The following is a 16,356-nucleotide window of genomic DNA, read 5'->3' as shown; positions in this document are numbered from 1 at the left end:
AACCTAGAGGAAGATACCAAACATTTTTACAATAGCTCAGAAGCATAAGGGAAAGACAACAGGAAATGGTGCAAACCTTGCATGATAACAAGCCACAGACTCTCCACTTTCCAAAGCAGGGATATAAGAAATCCAGTGAAATAGTCACATGCATAGTTTCGATACTCCTCACAACACAAATCAAAACCTAATGAAATGGTTATCAACACACACATTTATCAGGGTGCTTATGGGCGTGGGGTGTGTATTCATTTATTTCACAGCTTTTTTTCCCCTAAAAGCAAAGGTCCATCTTCAGGATGACTTTTCATGGGCTAGTCACAACGTGTGGTGTGCGCATTTTTGAGATCTTTGGTACATGGTCAGTTTATTTTGTCTGAGCTACTTGACGCTCCAATACCAGCAATCTTCATGTTTAGCTCAGCTTCATTAATTGTGCTGGGAGCAATGTATTTGGAGATCACCAGTTCTCAGAGTTGAATATTAAGGGCCAGAGTTCCTGGTTCGCTTGGGCAGCATTGTGCCATTCCAGCAACGCAAGCAGCCGTAAACATGGTTTAACCACCCAATTAGGCTGGGTTTATGCCTGCTTCGCTGTGCCAGAGCAGTGTAAAACAGCCAAAGCAAACTGGAGAATCTAGCCCAAACTATTGTCTATTCTAAGAAACCATTTTCTGGAACTATTGGCTGCGTTTCGAAATCCTACAGTTTGCAGCACTCGCTCTGCTGGCTATGCCCAGGCCTCCGTCTCTCATTAACTCTAAAACAATGTGAATATGAACTTCAAACTGCCACATTTGGAGGATCTTTTTCTTTCCACTATGTCTGCAGTGAAACGATCCCCCGATATGATTGATGTGCAATACACGATCGTGTTTATTACAGAAACCAGGGTAGAATAAGAAAGCAATATTTCATGTTAATTCATGAAATCCAACCCCAACTTTAATAGAAGGGCTTCACTTTATACTAAGGATGATATACAGTCAGTCCTGGTTTAAATGAGACATTTTGCCTTTTGAACTCAGCAGGAGGGCCACTAGTTACTACTACTGGAAGCAGTTTAAAAAAGCTGCAAGTCCAGCAGGTCTTTGGGACGCCTTTCGAGACAGCATTTTATATCGTGGCACGGCATTGCTGCATGTTACAAGCTGCATTGTCTGACAATACAGCCCTTCTGAAACACGCCTTAGCTTAGTTATATTTGCGCTGTAAGGCTCTGATCCAAAACCCATTGAAGTCGATGGGAGTCGTTCCACTTCCCTGATCAGGCCCTAAAAGTGAAATTCTGACTCCACTAACGTTAATGGCAAAGCTCCCATTGACATTGATGGGGCCAGGATTTAAACTTACGGGCTCAGCTGTCCAATGGATCAAATGTGCCAGCCAGTAAGAGCCCCCGGTCCTTAAGCGCTTACAGTCTAAGAGCCCGATCCAGAAAACTCTTGGGCCTGATCTACATTTAAAGATGAGATGGACCTAGCCAAGGACTCATAAAGGGCTGTGAACAATTTCACACTGAGGTTCACCTACCCCCCGTACAGTTGCAGCGAGGTCGATGCGAGAATTCTTCCATCCACTTAGCTGCTGCCTCTCAGAGAGGTGGATGAACTAGATTGATGGGAAAAAACACACCCTTCCATCGATGTAGGAAACATCTACACTACTGCGGTGTAGCTGCAGCCCTGGGCCATGGTAGTGTAGACACAGCCAGATAGGGTTGTCCGTAGCCTCTTCACAGAAAGGACAGCCCTAAGGGCTGAATTCTGTTCTCATTTACAATGGCTCATGCTCAAATTCAATGTGGCTACACCAGTGCCAATGAGAATGGAAGAGCCAGGTAGATAGGATGCAATGTGGACTTCTAGCAACATGCTTCCTTCTTGGCTAGAACCCGAATACCCCTCCAAGGGTAAATGAGGGAGGAGAGGGGAGGGACAGTGTTGTTCCAGTAAAATACTTGGCCCCTTGTTCAAAGAGGATATTCTTTATAACCCTCATTAAGCAAGGTACTTAAGCCCGTGACCTCAATGGGAACTACTCATGTGCTTAAAATTAGGCATATGCTGAAGTACCTTGTTGAGTTAGGGCCTAAGGAGTTCCCCTTACAAAGTACTCAGCTTTCTATGGCACATACCCGGAGAGCTGATCTTGGCGGCTACTCTGTTAGGTCATCTATGAATGTATCAATTTAATCCTAAATTACTAGAGGAAACACCCACCTCAGCTGCGATGCATGCTGGTAATTTCAGAGATCTAGCCCTTCCTCCCAGACCGGGGAAGGGGCTAGCGCCCATGGGACAGTCACTGCAATCTTTTCAATAAATGAAACGGACACTGCCCCAATCTGTAATCCCCCCTGCACTTTAAACAAACCATCCTGATTCACCGGCGCTTCTTACAGCCTGGGGATTTCCACAGGGCTGTATTGCAGCACTTATAAAAAAAAGGGATTTAATGCCTGCCAACAACAAACACATCTCCAGTGACACCAGGCTGCATTACGCACTCGCCTACTTTGTGTGTTCAGACAGAGCTCGCAATCAAGCTGTGTGAGGCTCTGCGAATACGAAGCATAGCAGTTGCCTTCCTTAAAAGAACCTTGTCCCTTATGGCCGTTCGTTGGAAAGACTGAAAGTTAACAAGAATCACGGTGACAACACAATCCCTTCTGTATGTGTTAAGCTGGATTTTGTTTGAACGGCTGGAACTGACCTTGGCTTGAACTATGTTAAAAATCCGAACTGGTGTGGACTGACTTGACCTTGTGGTTCCATTTGTTCTCAATGCCAGGCCCAGCCTACTCCGCTTAGTTCAATCCATTATTTTACAGCCATAAAAGAAATGCAGCATTACAGCAGAGCCTTGTTAGCACAGCTCTAGCCAGATCTGCAAGGACGTGCTCCCCAAAAACGCAGGCAAATGCCTATTGATTTCAAAAGAGAGTTTTTGCCTGAAAAAGGACTCATTAAAGACTGGATCAACACCTGAAATTTTCCCGCAAACTCCCATTGTTTAGTGGATTTTAAGACAGACAGAAAAAAAATCTTCTGAGAATCAGAGGTTTGGCAGTCAAGGGGAAAAAAAAAATTGAGCCTGAGCGTGAATTTGATTTTTGGCATTTGGGGACTGGGGCGAAGGAAGAAGACGGTCAATTTTGCATCAGTCAATGTGGTTGTTTCTAAGCCATAAGAGTGCAAAAATCTCTGTGGGTTTAGATAGTTTCCTTTCATTTCCATGACTCAGAATGGGTTATATTAAAAAGAAGAAGTCAGAAGGAAATTTCATAAGCTGTTAGTCCCTGGGTTTCTCCTTAAAAAAAAAAATTAGCTGAAATACTGCGGTTTATGTGGCTACTGGACATGAGTAGTCACTAGAATTGTTTCCTACTAATATCTGTATATTATATGGGTTTTCAGTTTCTTTCATTTTATACTTAACACTTCATCTAATGCAACAGATGTTAATGGATGGCTGTGCAGTCAATAGTCCAAAACCAGAGGGTCAGGCCCTTGCAGCTAATGTAAATCAGCTTAGCTCCATTGAAGTCAATGGGCCGGATCCCCAACTGGCATAAAAGTCATAGCTCCTACACTGAAGGCAGCAGAAGTCAGTAGAGGAGAGAACAGAGGCTCCTTGCAACGATCTCTTGTCTCTTGTGGAAGCTTCTTGTCACTACAGTCCGTGAAGATTGGCAGGATCATTCATCCCGCGACCCCTTCAAATTCAGTGGAGACTCCACAAAGGTCTCATCATGGAATTTCCTGGGCTCTGGGTCTCGGATCTTACTGAAGTGTAAAAGAGGTACAAGTAGCCAGCATTGGATGTTACCTCCATGAATAACAGATTATCAGGTTATAACGTGTTCACTGAGATTATTTTTTAAACATAACTATTTTATAACAAAAAAAGAACAGAAAAATGAACTTGCAAAGAACTGTGGCCAAAATGTTCTTACTTGGGACTCTAAAGTTAGGCACCTAAACCCATATTTAGGCATTTAAATAGTTGGCCTGATTTTTTGAAGTGCTGACATTCATTTCTTTTGATCCAAGGTGCCTAATTTAAGCCAAACATTTGGTCTGGCATAAATGGCTGACAGTTAAGGATGCAACAGACCTAGTTTGGTGCTCTTGGGTGGGTTTAATTAAGGCCTGGAAGGTCTTAATGCTGGGAAATAAGCACATACTATTTGATACAGGAATATATATGGAGCGTACACACATCCTACTAACACAGCGGTTCTCAAACTTTTGTACTGGTGACTCCTTTCACACAAGAAGCCTCTGAGTGCGACCCCCCCTTTTCAATTAAAAACCCTTTTTTTTATATTTAACACTATTATACATGCTGGAGGTGAAGCTGGGTTTGGGGTGGAGGCTGGCAGCTTGCGACCCCCTATGTAATAACCTCATGACCCGAGGGGTCATGACCTCCAGTTTGAGAATCCCTGTACTGACACGACACGAACACTGACACTACAGCAGATTTGGTTAAACTTAGATTTATTCAATGACACATGCACATTTGGACAGCTAGTCGCGTTCCAGTGAACAATTTTTATAACTGAATAGGAGATATTTATGACTTCTGTTAGTCAATTAAGAACATTTCTAAAATACATGACTAGAATAAAACTGGAGCAAGAAAGATAATTCTTCCCAAGAACAAAAAGAAACTTCTTCATTTGTAATACTCCTGGCATCAATTAATATCAGCAGGGAACCAAAGGAGGACAGCAAAGAGATGCATAAACTAAGTAATAACGTATCCGTCCTATTCGCCATCTGTCTCGTAGACAGTCCTCAAGTTTTCACTCCCATCAGTTCGTTCTTCAATGCTCCTCAATTCTGCAAACAGCTAGAATTCACCGGCTGGATGGCTAATTCACCACTCAAGTTATGCAGATGCCTTTATTTAAACATGAAAAAGCGGGTAATGGTTGTAAAATCATGGGCTCAACCAAAAAATGGTTTTAGAAGTATTTCTCCTCTAAACGGTCTCTGCCTGAACACACCAAAAAGAAGCCACCAAGCTGTAAGGATTGAAGAAAGAGTCTCTTCTTATCAATATTGCACAGGAAAACAAACTCAATAAATTGTCAATATATTTTAAGAAGACTTTAAGCAGAAGAGTCGTCAATATTTATTAGTGTAACGAGAACCATTCAGCAGTGCAGCTAACGGGTGGGTGAAATACACATCAAAACTGTTTAGATGGAGCGACATTTGGTTAGCCAGTCTGAATCTCTCCTCGTATGTTTGGCTAATTTAAGGGAATCCTGTAGGGAAAAGACTTAGAGGCTGGTTTTCGTTTGTCGGGAGAGGTGATCTGTAACCATCAAAATTGCGTGGAATGCTTCCGCTGGTGGAACCAGAACTGTTACTGAGAGTCTCTATGCTTCCTTCTCGCTGAAGCTCTGAAATGGAACGAGAAAACAGGCCCTGGTTAATGTTTCAGATAAAAGAAGGACGTTTGCCATTAGAAGGCCAATTTACTGACAAATCTGTTTATTGTATCACTGTTCTAACATTGCATTCACTCGTCATCCACCTTTTACTGGGTGATTTGACGAAACACTCCAGAGGCATCACATCTGCTTCTTTCCTAGGCTTATATTTCAGTCTGAATAAAAATGGAGTTTGATTAAGACATCTAAACCTTGTATTTCAATTTCCGATGCGGTGTGTAATCACTTCCTTTGGGACGAGTACATTGATTTGCAATATATTAAGATCCCAAATCGGAGATTTGCAAGATTGAACTAAGCAGAATTATAGAAGTCCTATTGACAAACAATGGCATAACTTCACTTAACAGGCAGAGCTGGTGATATGACCGGACTAGAAAAGGAGTTCAGTTGTGATACTCGCTAACTGTGACCTGCAACAACTGCACGCAACCAATGCAGTTCAACAACCTATTTAAAAAAGGATTTTCCACAACTTCTTTGTGCTGTACAGACAGTGGAAAGCATCTTTGTGGTTTCTGAGGCAAAGAGAAACAACAAACTTCTCTGGGTCCTTGTCTGCTAGGACTACTATCTCAAAGCAAAAGAAGAAAGCAGAAACGATCATGGTTAGCGTCCATTTACATCACTAAAAGGTGATGAAACTGTACTGATTGCAGAGGGCTGGAGGAGCCTGTAAACAGGCCCAGGGATCTAAGGTTACTACTCTTGCAATCACACACGTATCATTCCTTCCCGGGCTGGTCTTAACTCTTGAAACACTCATATTTTTGTGTGGGCAGAACAACATTTCCAACTCTGACTCTGCGTGAGCCACTTGAATCCAAACGCTGCCTCAGCGGCAGCATGCAGGCAATGCGACTGGCCAGTCTCACACTCTGCAGCACTCAGCGACGGCACGCAGCGGTGATATTAGGCAGGACCCCATGGACAGCACAAGCATCCTCTCCCAGCCACTCAGTGACAGATTATAACAAATATTCTGGTGAGTTGCAAAGTGAGGGCCAACGCCCAGGCTCCGCACTCTGTTTCTACTCAAGCTGGAGGGATAAAAAAGGGTAAGACCTATGATGTGAAACCCCTAATAATTCTGCTATGGGAAAGGGGCGAGGAGAGGGAAAAACCCCTCAGTCTATCTGTAGGCCGTTGACCGGATTGGTGTAATGTTGAAAGGCACTTGTGGTACTATGGTGATGGGTACAGGATAAACACATGGAGCACACAGATTGACAGACAGACAGAGTTTTCCCTATTGACTTCAATGGGAGTTTTTCGTGAACAAGGACTGGCTAGGAAGTGAGTCAAGGACTGCAGGATTTGGGTGAATGATTCTAAATGTTGTTCACTGCCAAATTTTACTGTATCGCTGCCATTCACGGAGTTCAGTCTCACAATGGGATTCTACCTCAATTATAAACACTATGAAAGTCCCTTTATTGCGCTGAGACTCAGAGATAAGGACAAGCATATAAGTAAAATGCACTGCCCCAGTGACAAGCTTCATCACTAAGACAAAAACCACCCCACCCAAGTACCTTTCTAGCAGTTCCTCTTAGCATTAATACGAGGTACATGTGCATAGATGGGATCATAGATCCATTTGAATTTACACCTCATCTAGTAAGATGTGGCAAATTTAGTACTTGATCGTGGAAGTAGTTTGCAAGGGAGATAATTGGCATAGGTTACACGAAGAAACAGATCTGTAGGAAGCCTGTCAACCTGTAAGAAGCAGTGACAATGCCCTAATCATGGTTTTCTTGCCAGCGTTTTGTTAAGGAATGTACAATGGATAAATATCTTCATATTCCTTCCCATCCTAACTGTCCCAGGAGTTCAGGAAGTAAAAACAGTCATTTGAATCCGAAATGAGTTGTGTGTCCCACACGAACACTGTGCTGATCCTGGCTGATTTTGTGCTTTTATCTCCCCTTGCACACAGCTGGCTTTGGTTAAATGTCTCACGTCAGAGCTTTCGCTCACTGTGCAGCCATCACCAAGAAGACAGAACCCGGACAGGCTCCAATCAAACATCATTAGGGCTGTTGAACTCCTTACGAGGTTACTTTCCTCTCTCTCTCGCTCTCTCGTTTTTTTAATAACCATAATTGATTTTCAGGCAAGTGCTGCATTTTCAGGACCATTAAAAAAAAAGGAGGAAGAAGCAGCATTTATTTTTCCTCAGTACTGTAGATTCCCAAAGCCCAAAAGCTGAGCAGCAAAATGCCAGCTTATAGGTGGGGGGAAGAGTGCATGAGATTCTGGCAGAGGCGTTACATAACTCCAGCCTTTTTTAGTAACAGTGCCTTTATATTTGCCATTCCTCAGAGATTTACTTAGTATCTTAAAGTGGGATTTCTTTCCTGAGAATCAAAGCCTTAAGGCTTTTCAGGGGTGCTAAGCAACGGTAGCTCCTGTTCTTCTCAGTGCTCAGCACCTCTGCAAATTAGGCCACTCATCTGTATGTATTTTACTGCTGCTATGAAATGGAAAAACCTTTCCATTACAAACCAATATACAGTCATTGAAGAAGAGCGCTCTCTGTGGGAGGCTGCCTGCAATACTTTTCGTCATCGCTAGGGGCGCCGTGGGGGCTAGTGCCAAGGAGAGTAAAACAGCACTGAGAAAAGCATAAGAAAATTGGAGAGGAGTTGAGGTTTAGTGGGTGGGGTACTGGACTGGGAGTCAGGAGACACTGAGCTCCTTGTGTAAGCTGCTTCACCTCTCTCTGCCTCTGTTCCCCATCCCACCCTTTGTCTTGTCTATTTAGACTGTAACCTCTTTGGGGCAGGGCCAGGCTTGCTAAGTGTTTGTACAACGCCCATCACAATGGGGCCTCACTCTCAGTTCAGGCCTCTACATGCTACTGTAACGCAACAATACACGCATCAGGTTAAAAATGAGAATGAACAAAGTATGAGTAGGTTAAAGTAGAAACAAAGACCCAAGTTCTGGCTGCATGTAGGAACACATCAGAAAACCAACAGGCCTTGGGTGGACGTTCGCACCCTACAGCCTGTGTGTGTCTCCTGGCAGAGTTCCTCTGAGTGGCTCCCTGGACTCCTTTGAGGAGCAGTGGGCACTGTCTGGGGTTCTTTGCTCTGGGTTCCCCTTGGAAGCCCTGATTTTAAACCTAGGACCTACGCTACCTTCCTGTATTTTCATTTGTTGTCTCCTAGATTTAGCTGATCCCCTTGCTTGCTTCTGGCCCTTTCCCTCTGCAGAGGGGGAGGTCTTTTTGGTTTCATAGATGGATTCCCTTTGGGGCTCCATCCAAAACACGGGGACCAACGAGGCCTAGAGCCTACGGACATTCTACTCTGTCTGGAGCCAGTTACACAGCAAGACGGAGGTGCAACATACTTTGGTATGTAAGGTACCATTGCTCAAATCCCAAGTGCTATATTATAAAGCACCACTAAGAGGAACCCAGGCTCTCTACCCCTGCATGCACCTGGGGAGGCTGCTCCCTATTCCGCCCCTTAGAGCAGCTATACAATGTGGGCGTAGGCATTTCCTGGTCACCAGAGACCAACCCCATTGTAAATATGGCCATCAGGCTCACGGCTATTACATCAATGGACAAAGTCAGCATGGCCATTACATCCCTGAATGTCAATCAGATAAGGAAGCACTTTAAAGAGGGGTAGAATCATAGACATGTAGGACTGGAAGGGACCTCAGGAGATCATCTAGTCCAGTCCCCTGCACTCAAGGCAGGACTATGTAATAACTAGACCGTTCCTGACAGGTGTTGGTCTAACGTGTTCTTAAGAACCTCCAACGGTGGAGATTCCAGAACCTCCCTAGGCAAAAGGATGTGTGGTTCAAAGTCAACATAAGCTCCATTCTGAAGCTCTGCCAGGGACAACAGAATGACCCACTGTCTTGAAGATTGTCCTCCAGCTTTTGGGGTAGAAAACAGGGGACAGGCTCAGGATAGGGAATAGTGGAGTGAAAAGTGCTAATATTCCGTAACTACGCTGCTTCACACCACCCAGCTGTAGGGAGGGGAAGGGCCAAATGGCCAGTCTATCTTCTGAAAAGACTTGACAGAACCAGCTTCCACGGCCGTCTGGGGCTCGTGTGTGTCAAGAGATGCAGGCTCACAGAAAGGCTGTGTTCTAGTTAATAGACAAATCGTTGTATTTGTCTTGTACTGTCTACCCTTTACAGTAGCGGTACCCTTGATGGTTAAAAGGAAAATGTCCAAGGGTGAAATCCTGGTTACATTGAAGTCAATGGGAGTTTTGCCATTGATTTGAATGGGAGCAAGCTTTCACCCAACATCTGGCCATCCTTCTCTTATATCTCATTGTAGTCTGTGCAAAAGCCTTTCAATATGTCTATCTTCCTCACAGCAGTTTTTTCAATATTGTTTTCCTTAAAGGCAAATCAATTCCAGCAGCACTTATTAAGAACCCCGCAGTAACAAAGCAACGTGCATGTGTGCTAGAGACAAAAATCAAAATTTGGTAAGACAACCACCTACGCTTCCAAGGAGAATACTATGAACCATCATGAGCGCACAAAAATCCTCCTTCGAATGATTGTCAAACAATCCTTAGGAGGTGCCTATTTAAATATATTTCAGCATTTCCATTTTAAACCACTTCTTTCTTTCATGTATGTACAGTTCAGAGGGGAAAAAAGTCTCTGCCAATTGAAACCCTTGAAATGAGGCATTAGCATGGGACTTAATTTATCAAAGGACCAACAGATTTTTAAATGCTACGTATTTTAAAGAAAATAAAAGGTTCCCAGTCCAATATTGTTTAACACTCTCAAAAAATATAATACGATCATGATTAAAACAGGGAAAAAATGTTAAATGGTGGAGGTTTTACTTCCTACTTCTTCCCTTTTCCGTCTTTTTAAAATCTACTGTTTAAAAAGAATATAAAGGAATTAAAACAAGAAGCTCCTTTAAGTAACGTTAAGGTTGTGACATAAACCAAGCAAAGCCAGTGAATTTGGGGGAGATTTCCAAAGGCACAGATGGGGACTGGATTTTTTGTACCTTTGAAAATCTCCCTCCTAAAAGTTCTGTTCTTAACTATTCCGTTTATACAGTGGGGAAGAGGGAGAGGCAGCACACCTCTAAAATACGCATGGACCTCAAAAGTGACATCATGTTGGGGGCATGGATGGCTCAGGGGATAATTAACCTTTTTGCTAGGTTGCGAATTCAAATCCAGCCCAGGTTGGCAGAGCACAACGGTCTTTACTATCATATGGCCCATGTGAAGCGTATCTGGCAATCATACTACGGATGCTCACATAAAAACACCCATTTTCACATGCTGGTCTCACTGGCAATTTCAGCAGGCAGATGAAGGATTGAATGGGTGCAACCCTAAATGCTGAAGAAAGAGGACCATTAGTGGACTGGGAGTCAGGAGACCTCTGTTCTATTCCTTACTCAGCCACTGCCTTCCTCTGTGACCCTGGGCAAGTCTGAGGCCTAGTCTACACTAGGAAATTAGGTTGGTATATCTACGTCGCTTAGGGGTGTGAAACATCCACACCCCTAGGCCGACCTAAGCCCCGGTGCACACAACTCTAGGTCAATGGGTCAACCTAGCTCCTGCCTCTCAGGGAGGTGGAGCACGTTTGCCAACAGGAAAGCTTCACTGATCAGTGTAGGTCGTGTCTTCACTGAAGTGCTACAGCGGTGCTGTTGCACACCTGCAGTGTTTTAAGTGTAGAAAAGCCCTTAATTTTGCCATGTCTGCTTCCTTGTCTGTAAAAAGGGGATAATTCTACTAACCCAACTCTGGAAAGTGCTCCAAGTTCCTTGACTGCACAGCGCTATGGAAGTGTAACATATTGTTCTAGTACCTTCTCAACCCCAGAGGTGAATCCGCCAGGGCATTGGCCTGGCTGTAAGGAAGCTCGCATGGCTGCTGCCTGTGCTGTACCTGTTCTGTGGATAAATAGAGGGCTAAGTTCACTCAAAATCAAACCCAAAGTCCACCTGCAGAAGGAAGTGAGCGAAAGGCAGAACGGCAGCCTCAGCTTGGCACATCCTTGCTTATGTTGGCTGTGTGAGGTCACAAGTTCAGCAGTGCTCAAATACTGGGAGACAGATCTGTCCCTGGTGTAATTCTGTTGGCTTCCATGGTGAGTTAAGGCAGGAATGGACTTGGCCCTAGGTTGTCTGCAGGTTATTTCATCTACATTTCCACAGGTATATACTGCCAAGATGTACTAACTTCCTTAAATGTAGCAGTAAAACAACTTCTTATGATACACTTTAAGTGGCCTGTATACTAGCCAACAAATCGCGTCTCACATAAAACACATTCCGTCTGATAGATTTGCTGGCTATTTGCGATAACTTCAATTTGCTTCTGCTGAGGCAAGAAAACCGGGGTTGAGTCTTCAGGGTCTGCAAAATGGAGAGGAGAAGGAAGAAGGGGGCCTCTGGGAGTTATTTATGGGGTCAAAATAACACAAGACCTGCTCTTCTCATAGCATTTCCACTATCAAGGAAATGAAATACTGTGAGAAGACCAGCACTTGCATTACTTTGGCCCCCTAAATGGCTCCCTGAGGCATTAAAAAGCCTGTGAAAAATAAACACAAATATAAACAAACACTAATACTGGAAACATAAATACGAAAACCTGCCCGCATCCCTAGAGGAAATGACTCAAAGTTCTGATTGGCCTAGAAAAAGAAATAGGCAGAAACATCTGCTGAAAAGATGCGGAGGGAGCCAGTTCAAGGGAGCTCAGAGCAGCCCTCTCCTCCCTTTTGATGCTCACTGTAACAGCCACCAGCAGAGCAAATGGGAAGCACAGAATAATAGAGGGCTTCAGGGCACGTGTGAGTTGAACTGTGTTGAGGAGAGAAACAACAACAAAAAACTAATCTCCAGTGCTGCACATCTACCAGATTTCAAAGGAAACAGGCTCCATAGGGCTCAAAAAAAAATCAGGAAAGAAAGACAAAACTGTCAACCATGATCCGCTACCAGAGAATTTGCAGATTTGTGTCAATGTGGCTCTGCGGCCCTGGGAAGCTGTGGGACTGATTCTCATCTATTGCTAGTGCAAATCGGGATTAAGCTCCTCTTAAATCAATGGAGGCATGCTAGTGTAGAACAGACCAGAACAAGGACCAATATCTCGCAGTACAGAAGGAGTGAGAGAATTCATTTCTCCTGAAAAAAAGGTCGACAGGACTGAAAAGGCACGAGTGGAAATGCTGCAGGAAGCAGTGTTTCTAGTGGCTAGAGTAGGGAGGTGACTAGTTTGCAATACTTATTTCACTGTAAATTTCAGAGACGAACCCTATCATATTTCCTCATGCTCAGTTAACAAGATCAGAAAATAGACACCACTCCTTACACCGACACCATTGCAGCCATTCTAAGCCTTGCAGATGAGGTTCAAAACAACAGACACATTGAAATAGCAGCTATTTTACCAGATTTGGCAACGACTCACTAACGCAGTGGGATGATGTGTAAAAGTCTGTATGCCCACCGAGATGATACTCATTTTATCAGTGGTTGTTTATAACAGTTCCTAGGGAAAGAGGGCTGGTGCTCATACACTCACAAAGCACTACACACAGATGAATACATCCCTCCGCCTCTCACCGTACTGTGTATCTATGTCGAGAGGATATTCCTCCATCCCCAGGGTGTATGGTACAAAGCCTGGTCATCTGTTTTGATAGAAGAGGCTTCTTTCTGCTTTCACTCTGGCCACTCTTTTCAAAAGTGACAAATGGTTTAGGAAGACACCTTAAGGGGGCCTGATTTCCAAAGGGTGGGGGCCCAGCACTCCCTGGAAATCAGGCCCCTTTAAGACGTTTCACGTTGGGCATGAGTCACTTTTGAGAATCTTGGCCTCTGTCCCACATGTAAACCAAATGACCTCCCCACTCTCATTTATAAACAGGCCACTAGATTAAGGCCCAACCCTGCCAGAGGGTGCAGGCAGTCACCATGTACACGTATACACAGAGAGAACAGCACAGTGATGGGTGCCCTATAATACTCATGATTTTCTTGTGGCCTTCCCTAGGCCCCAGCTTTTTTCATCAATCGTCCTTTCACTCCTGTTGTCAATCTGGGGCTGTGCTGAATCAGAGAGCTGGGGTAAACCGGGGCCCTGTAATAAGAGCTGTGGAATGTGTAGTGAGAGGATGAGCACTGAGTGACAGCTGCAGGGAGTGATCCAGGGTTAGACAGTAGGCATGTCTTCCTCTGTGCTTGGAAAGTGCGGATCACATTTCAGGTACTACTGCAATTTAAACCTGATTAACAGAGCAATAGGAACTCAAATGCAGGGCTCTGTGTGTTCCATTAACTCCCTCCCCATGCTGTCCTGTTTTCATCCCTGCCAAAGGCTGAAAACTGCATCAGTGATATATTTCCTTCAGTGCACACAGCGCATGCTGTGGTCTGTTGCATTAGTGAGCTAATTGCGAGAAACTGGTAGGAAACACTTATTTCTGTTAATATTTACCTTCGGTTTTCAAATACCAAGCCTGATCCTACCTTGCAGTCCCATCGTACTGCAAAAATAATCCCCTGCTTTTATTAAGCTTTGTGACAAACGGGGGGATGACGGGGGGAACGGACGGGACATGGCCCTATCTCAGAGCTTGTGATCCTCAGGTATGTGTCGGAGCAGAATAAGCTACATCAGGCACCAGTCCAGGCCAGGTTGCTGTACATTCAATTTGAAAAAGCTTCAGGAACTGTCAAAGGACTACAGCAAATCTAGAAAGGTAGAAAGCCCTGCCAAGCCTAAATGTGAAGCCATTTTATATGGCACATTAATTCAATGCCTGAAGAAAATCTATATAGCCCTCTTTTGCCCGGAACACTCATAAATTATGCTGCCTTTCTTATCTGTGCTTTCTCTGTAGTGGTCCACTTGAAGCCATGGTATCTCCTTTATGTCTACTCAAAAATCTCATCTCTAGTGCATTATTTCTTCTAATGGTTTTTCCTTTCTCTCTGTTTGCCTTCCCCTACAGCAGGCTGTTAAGCACAGTTTCAAAATATCCTCAAAACTCATTTGCTGGAAGAGCTGACCCTTTCCTCTACCTACTGAGAATTGCACAAACTCCTGTACAGCATGGCAGCGATGCAGCCTGGATAAATGATACAATGACAGCCAGCCTGATGTGTCAGGGTAGTGCGGAAGCAGCCGCAACTCTGAATACAAGAATTCTTCTTCATCATCTCAAACTGTCACAACACATTACACTCAAGCCCTCAGCTTGCTGAAGGAGTGACCCTGGACTGAATGGAAGAGCGCTTGGGGAAAGAACTAATTGTAGCCTCTTTTCACACGTCAGTCACTTTTCACAGCACCAAACCTTTCAAGCTCAACTAATGTCAAGTCCCCTTTTTCTTTTTCTGTGCTGAGTATTTTTGAGTTATAGAGACGGCATTTTTAAAGGAACAAGGTCTCCCGCAAGGGTCTGAGATGTGGGGGAAGGGAGGGGAGTGTAAGAATTAGTGCACATTGGAGAGTCTATCAGACGTCTGAAGATTCATTAGGAATTACTCCATTAACAGCTAGGAATCGAGGACGTGGCATGGCATATTAGCAACTCATGTTTGAAGCTCTGAGTTCCATTTCTGTCATTCACCGCGATTATTGCACAGGGTCCTTTACAATCCAAATTTAAATGGAAAGTGCTTAGAAGCGCTGGAATTTACTCTCTGCCTTTTTGTGAAACTAGGATGCAAACCTGGTATTTGGTTTTACCATAGGATAAGAGAAATGAGATGTCTCTCTTTAAAAAGGCCAGGTTAGATGACACTTCACTGGGGACACGAGCAACTTTTGGAAGAACCGTTCAGAGGCAAAAATCAGAACTCATTTAACAATCAAAGCAACTTTCTTTTGTTTTGAAGAAAAGCAAATAGCCGACCCTGCAGCTACACTATTCAGAATCAGAGCACTGTATATGTCCTCTTGCTTAGAATATCCAAGTATTAGACAGTAGGGATGCTCTGTATCTTCTTGTTATTAACCTAGATGGTTTTCAAACCACGATTTGAGGACTTCAATAACTCAGACATTGGTTAGGGGTTTGATACAGGAGTGTGTGGGTGAGATTCTGTGGCCTGCATTGTGCAGGAGGTCAGATAAGATGATCATAATGGTCCCTTCTGACCTTAAAGTCTATGAGTCTATGAGATTGTAAAATCCTTGGGGCAGGGACTGTTTTAATGCATGTTTGTACAGTGTCTGCCACAATCAGTCTCCACTATCTGAATCCTAAGCACTGTTTATTACAAATAATAAATAGTCATTATGCAGATTCTGCCATCTGGATTCATGTCCAAAAGGGTCCCATGTCCAATGAAGGGTAAAAGGCAACTTATACTAACGCAGCGGAAGTCTTGAGGACCTGCTTTTGCAGATGTTTATGAACTACATGATTCTTCCTAACACAAGGATTAGTAAAGCATTTTTATTGTAATGTTGCTACAGCTACTGAACCGAGCCGGATGTCTTCACACACGAGAACTTTCACGCAGCTCCAAAGACCAGAGTCTGCTCTCATCTACAGGGATCTGTACTTGAAGAGGATGTCTACACCTCAAGCTGGAGGTGCAATTTCCAGCTCAATGAAACATACCGGCGCTAGCTCTGGCTGTGCTAAAAATAGAAGTGTCGCTGCCCCAAGTAGGATCCTGTCCAAGACACTAGGTACATACGTGGGCAGCTAGCTCCTTCAGCCGCTCACGTTGCCACCTCTACACTGCTGTGTTTAGTGGCACGTATGTCTCCTCTATCTGGAAATTAGAAGGCTTGTCTCATTTCTGTGTTTGTACACCTGCTACACAGCCAGTTGGGGGCATACCCTTTCTTCAGATCCAGTAATAAAAAGAGCGATTTTGTCTT

The 16,356-nt window shown here is 44.0% G+C and overlaps 1 protein-coding gene across 9 annotated transcripts in view; it reads right to left on the bottom strand.

The window, feature by feature from the left end:
• Window positions 1-4,506: 4,506 nt before the first annotated feature.
• The window catches only part of BCAS3 (BCAS3 microtubule associated cell migration factor), a 486,041-nt gene continuing 474,191 nt past the window's right edge, over window positions 4,507-16,356 (bottom strand). For 3 of the 9 annotated variants that reach the window (XM_039507722.1, XM_039507724.1, XM_039507723.1), the window contains one exon: window positions 4,508-5,419. In XM_039507722.1, the coding sequence (XP_039363656.1) occupies window positions 5,271-5,419 (149 nt within the window). In that variant the 3' untranslated portion in view covers window positions 4,508-5,270. Of the gene's footprint in view, window positions 5,420-16,356 lie in introns of all 9 variants that reach the window. The other 6 variants (XM_039507721.1, XM_039507720.1, XM_039507728.1 and 3 more) reach the window with 4 other exon arrangements.

Source organism: Mauremys reevesii, linkage group 20, assembly GCF_016161935.1.
Source record: "Mauremys reevesii isolate NIE-2019 linkage group 20, ASM1616193v1, whole genome shotgun sequence".
NCBI classification, from domain to species: domain Eukaryota; kingdom Metazoa; phylum Chordata; order Testudines; family Geoemydidae; genus Mauremys; species Mauremys reevesii.
The sequence above is the reverse complement of the archived record's forward strand: the minus strand, read 5'-3'. Positions and strand labels throughout refer to the sequence as shown.